An 8,692-nucleotide genomic window follows, 5' to 3' on the forward strand; every position below is an offset into this window, starting at 1 on the left:
TATGTAACCTGAGACGTTGTGTGCTATGTAGTTTTATTACCCCTTCCATAACCCATCCTCTAACCTGAAGTCAATCGCTCCAAGTCCGATGAGCATTCCGGTCAAAACAGTTGCTTCTTCTCTCAACATTATGGCACCTTCATCGTAGAACCTCCTGTAGACAAACACACATGCAGTACATAAATAGGTACATTATAGATGCACCATTTTATGTATTCGGTAGTGCAATAGTGCAATGGCTGTTTCAATTGTCTTGCTTACTCTGGATATGTGTATTGATGACTGGGTATGACTGCATAAAAGGATCATATTGGTAGTTTGATTAATATTGAGTTTTTCTCTTTCAGTCTGACCTGGTGGTGCGGCTATCTCGCAAAGCTGTGGCGATGTATTCAGACAGCCGTTTCTCCATCAGTGCAACCCGTAGCCATGCTCTGCCCTAGAGACGCAGAAAAATCACAAATCAAGGCAAGCTTCATCATACAAACCATATAAAACATCAATATGCATACACTGCAGAAACATTAATGAATTATTTTAAAAAGAGCTGAGTCGATTAATTGTAAATGAGAATAAAACATATTAAAATCATATTTTTTTAAGAAAACCCTACAATTATACAATTCACCAAAATGAAATTTTCTGTAACATTTTTGTAACAACTTTTTTGTAAAAAAGTATTTATACATTAAAATAAAATACAGTAAGGTAGAAAATACTACCCTAACAAAAACTTGCAGTACTTTGTCGTGGTATTTAATTAATTTAAAAAGTCCAATTATAATGGTGGTGCCAAAAACAATCATATTTTAGTATTTCATGGGAATCTCTTTTTCTCTCAATTGTAAGTTCATAACTTACAATTCATAACATTTTTTAGCTTTAATTCAATAAATAAGAGACTAGTTGGAGTTCTGCATGTTACATTATGTTTTTGTATGTACATCAGGCTCTTTTATCTCAAAACATCACATAAATAAATGAATAGATTCCTAAAAAAATCATCCAAAAATAGTTTATTCTGTCATTTTTTATTCACCTTCATGTCATTCTAAACCTGTTTGAATACATGAATACATGTTTGACTTTCTTATGTAAAACAAAAAAAATATATTAAAGATATTTATAAAAAGGATATTTTGAAGAAAGTTGGAAACCTAACAGTTTTTGTAAAGCTGACTTCCAATATGTGGGCAAAAAAAAAAAGATCCATTTTGAGACATTTCTCAATATATCTCGTTTCATGTTTCACAGAAAAAAGTAAGTCATACAGATTTGGAAAATCTGTCTTTGGAAGACAGATTTTTCATTTTTGAGTGAAATATCCCTTTGTGAACGAACCTTACTTAATGTACTCCAATGTACTTCTTTCTTAAATAAGTGTGGCACAAAAATGTACAATGGATTTTTTTGTTTGTGTATTAAATTGAAGCAATCATGATTATGGAATTATTTACCCATTCTACTTTAACTATTTTATGTACAGATATTTGTGTTCCCACCTTTGCTCGTGAGGAGTTGATGTTCTCCATGTTCTCAATGCTGCTTATGCAGTTATTGGGCACTTTACTGCAGGCCAGACGGATGAAGTCCCAAAAACTACGCTGACCATCAAACCAGCTGCCAGAGCCTGCAAAAGACATGATGTGGGAGATCACCTTCATTTACATCACTGGCTTAAATATGTCCCTAATGTTCTTATAAAGTTAAAATGCAATACTTTCTTACCTTTAAAGCGGTGGCTGAGGATGTGTTCCAGAATAGCAGCAAAGTTAATGAACTCTTCAGATGAGTCATCGATGGGCTCTGCTGTGTACTTCTCTAGCAGTGTCTTCACTGAAAACCTGCCATGCAAACACAAACAATACAATGTACTTCAATATGGAAAAAATTACCTGGTTTCCATTTTGCTTCAATACCTAGAGAGCACCATTGATTCCATATGGGTTTTTTCGCTACTTGATTTTCCAGTTGATTTCATCAAGAAAGTGTCTTCTTATTAAATTCAACTGTGTATTGTACGTATTGTGGACTGTAATTGAAATCTCAAGTGAAAAAGAAGTTGTCAGGGTCTGGGAGATAGAGGACTCAGATGCAGAGTTGAGAGAAAGGAGATTCTTTATTCTCGCCACAAAACACAAAATAACATAAACAACATTTAACTGCTGCTTAGGGGAGCGGAGATTCCAGAGCTGGCCGGCAGTGTCTGCGGACCACACAAGCTGCCGGATCTCCATGCTACGAGTCCTGCAGCACAGGGGAACAGAGGGTAAGACAATGATGCGTGCACTCGTACACAGAACACGTGCAAGGACAAAACAATCTACTCACAACGAGGAACAGAAAAGCAGGGACATATATGGGAGTGGGGGAATAAGCGACAGGTGGGGGAGAGTCAGCTCGTGATCCGTGCACTCCTGCTGCCGAACATGACAGGACAACACAGACAGCAACAGGAGCCGAGAAGGCACCCTGAACCGTGACAGAAGTGCACATTAGCATACTACTAAAAAGTGCAAACAGATTGTAATATTTTCAGACACTTAACTGCATGTTATTTACAATATATGTAAATAACATGCAGTTATATTGTAGTAAAAATATTTTATAGTACATTTTTATTACATCATATTAGTTGAACTTAAGTGTGTTTTTGACCCAATTAAGTAGGACTTATATTTTTATTGTCTCTATTGTCTTTAAAATATAGTACTGTTGTGTTTAATCTCATATCTATCGAAACTTGACTGTCATGTACTTCAATATATTTGTAATTACATATTTGTATGATGAAGTTGTAATTTAGTACATTTAAAAATGTATCAATGTATCAATGGGGCTCCTTTTGCTTTAATTACTGCCTCAATGCGGTGTGGCATGGAGGTGATCAGTTTGTGGCACTGCTCAGGTGTAATGGAAGCCCAGGCTGCTTTGATAGCGGGCTTCAGGTCATTGCATTGTTGGGTCTGGTGTCTCTCATCTTCCTCTTGACAATACCCCATAGATTCTCTATGGGGTTCAGGTCAGGCGAGTTTGCTGGCCAATCAAGCACAGTAACACCATGGTCATTGAACCAGCTTTTGGTATCTTTGGCAGTGTGGGCAGGTGCCAAGTCCTGCTGGAAAATGAAATCATCATCTCCATAAAGCTTGTCAGCAGAAGGAAGCATGAAGTGCTCTAAAATTTCCTGGTAGATGGCTGCGTTGACTGTGGACTTCAGAAAACACAGTGGACCAACACCAGCAGATGACATGGCAGCCCAAATCATCACTGACTGTGGAAACTTCACACTGGACTTCAAGCAACATGGATTCTGTGCCTCTCCACTCTTCCTCCAGACTCTGGGACCTTGATTTCCAAATGAAATGCAAAATTTACTATTATCTGAAAAGAGGACTTTGGACCACTGAGCAACAGTCCAGTTATTTTTCTCTACAGCCCAGGTAAGATGCTTCTGACGTTGTCTCTGGTTCAGAAGTGGCTTGGTAGCCCTTTTCCTGAAGACGTCTGAGCGTGGTGACTCTTGATGCACTGACTCCAGCTTCAGTCCACTCCTTGTGAAGCACTCCCAAGTGTTTGAATCAGCTTTGCTTGACAGTATTCTCAAGCTTGCAGTCATCCCTGTTGCTTGTGCACCTTTTCCTACCCAAATTATTCCTTCCAGTCAACTTTGCATTTAATATGCTTTGATACAGCACTCTGTAAACAGCCACACCTTTCAGTAATGACCCTCTGTGACTTACCCTCTTTGTGGAGGGCGTCAATGTTCATCTTCTGGATCATTGCCAAGTCAGCAGCCTTCTCCATTATTGTGGTTTCAAAGAAAAAGAGATACCGTATTTATACTGTAGGGATGGTCATTAATTGAAACTCAAATGTAAATATTCTAATATTTTGAGATACTAATTTTTGACTTTCATCATCAATCATCAAAATTAAAAACAAAAAATCGTTTGAAATGTTTTACTTTACATGCAATGAATCTAAAATATATGAAAGTTTCACTTTTTGAAATAACTTACAAGAAAAAAATGAACTTTTTCATGACATTCTAATTTATTGAGATGCACCTGTATTTAATAAAAGCAATTTCAGATACAAAGATAAGATATAAAATAAAAAAAATTTGAAATATTTAATACACTAAGTCTACTCCTTAAAAGCTGTTGCTAGAAGCACTGGTGAGGTAATAGCCAATGATAATATGATGAGTGTGTTCCGTTGAACTGTGTGGATCAATGCATTAACTGAATCTTTTTAATCTACTTAACATCTTACTACTGTACTTACTTAATCTTTAGAAAGGTCATGAATATAACTGCTTCCAACTGAGTGACAAACATTACAGTACATAATGTATTATTTATGAGTTTTACTGTATTAGACAACATGATATTATTTTGTCATGTTGTTAAACATAATAATCATCTTTATAATGCTTTGTATGACCGAATGTCACCTGCTTTCTTGCTATAAATAGTTTTAGTCAAAATATATTAAATGGGCTTTTTAGAATCAAATCTGAGTTACGTAATGTATCACGTTTTGAAAGGTAGTTCCACCTGCATTAACGCTGGGTTATGAAGCACCTAATATTGGAAAATATGAAGTAAATGGAGTGAACAAATTTCATAAGAGTTAATTATTTAATCGATACAATTACAAAAATTAGTTACTACTTTATAAGCATGATGGTTCTTTTAAAGGGGTCATGAACTGCCTCTGTTTTTTATTTTGTACTATTCTCTGAGGTCCACTTATGTTATCAAGATTTTTACATCAAAAAACATCATAATTTTGAATTAATAGGCTATTTCCTGTCCTGTTTTTAACCCTCCTTATCAGAATGCTCTGTTTGAATAGGCGTGGTGGATTGTATGTTTAACAGCCTACGTCCTTCACAGAGGGATGCTGATGTGATTTAGGTTAAAACACATAAATACTCAAATCAATCGATCTGTTTAACAGACAAAGCAAAGACAGTTACTCACACTTGTGTGTTACTGTCGAACCCAATATAGTCGACACAGCATCGTCTTTTAGTTTCAATCTTATCTAAAATCCCACATCGAATTGTTCCTTGTTTGTAAACGAAGGCAAAGACTGTTTTTTTCCACAGCTTGGCACTGCACAACATCTTGCTGTCTTCAGCCCCATCTTTATCGTTTGGTTTCTGCGTAGACCTACACTACATGCGTGAATCAGTGGGTGGGATTAAACAGGCAGCGCTGTAGAAGCAGGCGTCGATCTTCTTTTATTACCTCATAGAGTTGTACATTCCCACAAGCTGGATTTTTGGCAGACTGGCTTCAATATAAGCTGTTTTTAGACTAACAAGAAAGTTTTGAGTTCTGAAAATTGCAGGATGCTTTTTATACAATGACCTCTTATATGTCAAAAGATCAAGGGAATTTTGGTTTCTCGGTTCATGACCCCTTTAATTCCAATTAACTCCATGGTTTATAAAAACGTATATTTTGTATTTCTTTGTTTAAATACTTAATTATAAACATCAGTCTATCTTCTGCTTATGGTCATGGGAATGCTGGAACATTATCCAGTGTCTGGGGCAGAAATATGCTGGAAAAGTGACTTCCAAACATAATCATATTTAATTAATAATATTTATTGTATTCTGTTGCCATCATTTTAGAAAGAAGATATACAGTATAATTTACAGTCTCCACACAACTACACAAATTATAATTTCATTTAACGCATAATATAGCATAGTCATACATGGAGCAATGTTATTCCTGCCAGCAGTGACTTCATCATCAATTGTTCTGATCACAACAATGACTCTTTCAGTACAGCCCTCCACAGCAGTACAATAGGCAGAGTAGGACATGAGAGCCAGAAGCTGGAGAGAAAAACCTTGGTCAAACTTTATATTAGGTGCCTTATCTATCTTGTACTTGTGTCACAGAAAGAGTACTGACAGTGTGCATGTTGTACTGAAAAGCCCTTTGCTTTTAGTGTAATTATATGTGTAATTACAGAAATAAAATTACAAATTTTAATTACATGCATGTATTTTTTTTTTATATAAGTACAATGTAAAAACAGGTATGTGTACAATAAAGGTTTTGTATCAAATTCAAGTGATTCATTTAAATGACTGACCTAATATAAAGTGAATCCAAAACATCAATGATTTTCGTCAGTATATTAATAATAAGTACTAATTTTTATTGTTGGATCATTGTGACCCCTATTCTCTGTACAGCACAGCACATTCCCAGCAGCCCCCGTCAGCCCTGCTGCCCTTGCTGGAGGAAGGTTGTCGTCATAGCAACGATATCATCCGGGGAACGGAGATAAATCACATTGCGTGAAATATCCGGTCTCAAAAATAATTTGTGTACAGAAACTTGACAAAACACCGTTAATAATTAAAAATTAGCTTATAGATTCACATAACGAAGTAAACGGAACTAAAGAGCTTTAGCAATCCGGTGTTTACGATGTATGTCCGACATAGACCTAAACAACATAAACCTACAGATTTCTTTGAGATGATGGTGAAAACGTCACATTTGTTTTCTGCAAGCCTTTCCATACACAGTACATAAGTGCCGCGTTTTCTAAATGAAATGAAAGAGCAAATGATATTTTCGGACGCATGACTCCGCTGAAGGCCATAAACATCGCAACACACAAACATAACGTTACGTGACTTCTGAAGGCTTCTCACTCACCTACAAACCGTGATGAGGTTTCTTCTCTCCACGGCGATGCTCCTGGAGAAGCCTTTCTTGGACTGTGCACCCATAGCCATCGCGGACTGCATAAAACTCTGCTCCATCCCACTGGACCCCTCCCTTGCGCCACAAATACACACACAACCGCATTCAGAGACGAGGCATGGCAGGTGAAGACAGTCGATGTGAAAACGCCATTACAGTGCAGATGAACTGAGGCTTTCTCCTTGAGCTGTTAAAGAAGAGAGACGTCTGCACCCCTCCTCTATACTGACCTCATCATGATCTCAGCATTCACCGGATCAGACAAATCATTTTAGGATGATTCACGTTTCTTTCAACACCCAGCGCTTCATATGAAACAACTATGAGGTCGAATTAATAAGATTCATTAACTGGAAATGTTATTCCAGGTGAGGCTGAGATGCGCATGAAGGACGCACAGACCTTTCCAATGCCGCGAGGACGCAGTGAACCAAAGCGGCCGCTAGAGGGCGTCAGTCAATAGCTTCTGTGGTTCTGCATAATTTTTTAAATATGAAAGTTATTACATTTATTATCTATAATTCTCACACCATTAATACTTAAGTGATTATTATATAAGGAGATAGACTCAGAAGATATATTGCCAGACAAAAGTTGAATAAGGCCACTAGGAATGGCATCAAATACGACCGCCAACTTTTTACCTGTTACAGGGATCTTATAATAATTAAGGAATTCACAGTAGTTAAAGAGATGTCCATTATTCTTGAATAACTACCTCACCAAGATTATACCAGTACTGCATTTGTTTCTGTAAAAGGTCTTATTTTTAAACAGTATGGCTCTGGCTAAATAGAGCGCTGTGTGGATGAAATATTTTTGTTGCTCAAAAACCAGAACGAGTTAACATTTTAGCACTTCCGGTTACATCGTCCTGAAGTCAAGAGTTTTTAGTTAAATGCCTAAAATAATGTCTGTGTTTCACACAAGCTTAAGATTTAGTCACATTTTATTCTCCGACATAAAATACAAGTAATATCCCTTGTGTTTTTTTTAAGTAACTGCTTGTGAGACAAGTGAACTAAAGAGATTGACTGACTATTTTTATACGTCTTTAGTTTGCCCTAAAAAATGAAAATTTGCTGAAAATATACTGACCATCAGGCCATCCAAGATGTAGATGAGTTTGTTTCTTCATCAGAACAGATTTACATCACTTTCTCGCCAATGAATTCTCTGCAGTGAATGGGTGCCGTCAGAATGAGAGTCCAAACAGCTGATAAAAACATCACAATAATCCACATCACTCCAGTCCATCAATTAACATCTTGTGAAATTAAAAGCTATGTGTTAAACAAACAATACCATCATTAATATGTATTTAAAGGGTTAGTTCACCCAAAAATTAAAATTAGCCTCGAGGCATCCTAGGTGTATATGACTTTCTTCTTTCATTACGGAGTTATATTAAAATGTTTCCTGGCTATTCCAAGCGTTATCACTGCAGTGGGTGGCTGATTCTGTTGAACACAACAGTCCAAAACACATAAAATAAAGTGCGCACATCCATAATAAAATGTGCCTCACACGGCTCCGGGGGGTGAATAAAGGCCACCTGTAACGAATCCATCCGTTTTTGTAAGAAAAATGTCCATATTTCAAACGGCACCCATTCACTGCAGAAGATCCATTGGTGAGCAAGTGATGTTATAATAAATTTCTCATAATATATTCCAATGAGTAAACAAACTCATCTACATCTTGGCTGGCCTAAGAGTGAGTACATTTCCAGAGATTTTTCATTTTTGGGTGAGCTATTTCTTTTAATAGCCCACGTTTTCCATAGCAAAAACTTGATTGAGATGCAGTTACCCATATATCCACTAGAGGTCCTTTTGTCAGCATCATTCGAATTGCTAAAACATGCAACACACCCCACTCTTATTTTGTTGCACTGTGAAATGTAAATATGAAAAGGTGTCAATAATGGCTCACTGGATGTG

The 8,692-nt window shown here is 36.7% G+C and overlaps 1 protein-coding gene across 1 annotated transcript in view; it reads right to left on the minus strand.

The window, feature by feature from the left end:
• The window catches only part of LOC306857352 (RUN domain-containing protein 3A), a 40,119-nt gene extending 32,938 nt beyond the window's left edge, over positions 1-7,181 (minus strand). The window contains exons 1-5 of the mRNA XM_079397260.1: positions 6,702-7,181; positions 1,729-1,844; positions 1,503-1,630; positions 354-439; positions 65-154 (exon numbers count right to left, since the gene is read on the minus strand). Coding sequence (XP_079253386.1) covers positions 65-154; positions 354-439; positions 1,503-1,630; positions 1,729-1,844; positions 6,702-6,808 — 527 coding nt within the window. The 5' untranslated portion in view covers positions 6,809-7,181. The remainder of the gene's footprint in view (positions 1-64; positions 155-353; positions 440-1,502; positions 1,631-1,728; positions 1,845-6,701) is intronic.
• Between the last annotated feature and the right edge of the window lie 1,511 nt (positions 7,182-8,692).

The sequence above is a fragment of the Barbus barbus genome (genome assembly GCF_936440315.1).
Source record: "Barbus barbus genome assembly, chromosome: 38".
Lineage (NCBI taxonomy): Eukaryota > Metazoa > Chordata > Actinopteri > Cypriniformes > Cyprinidae > Barbus > Barbus barbus.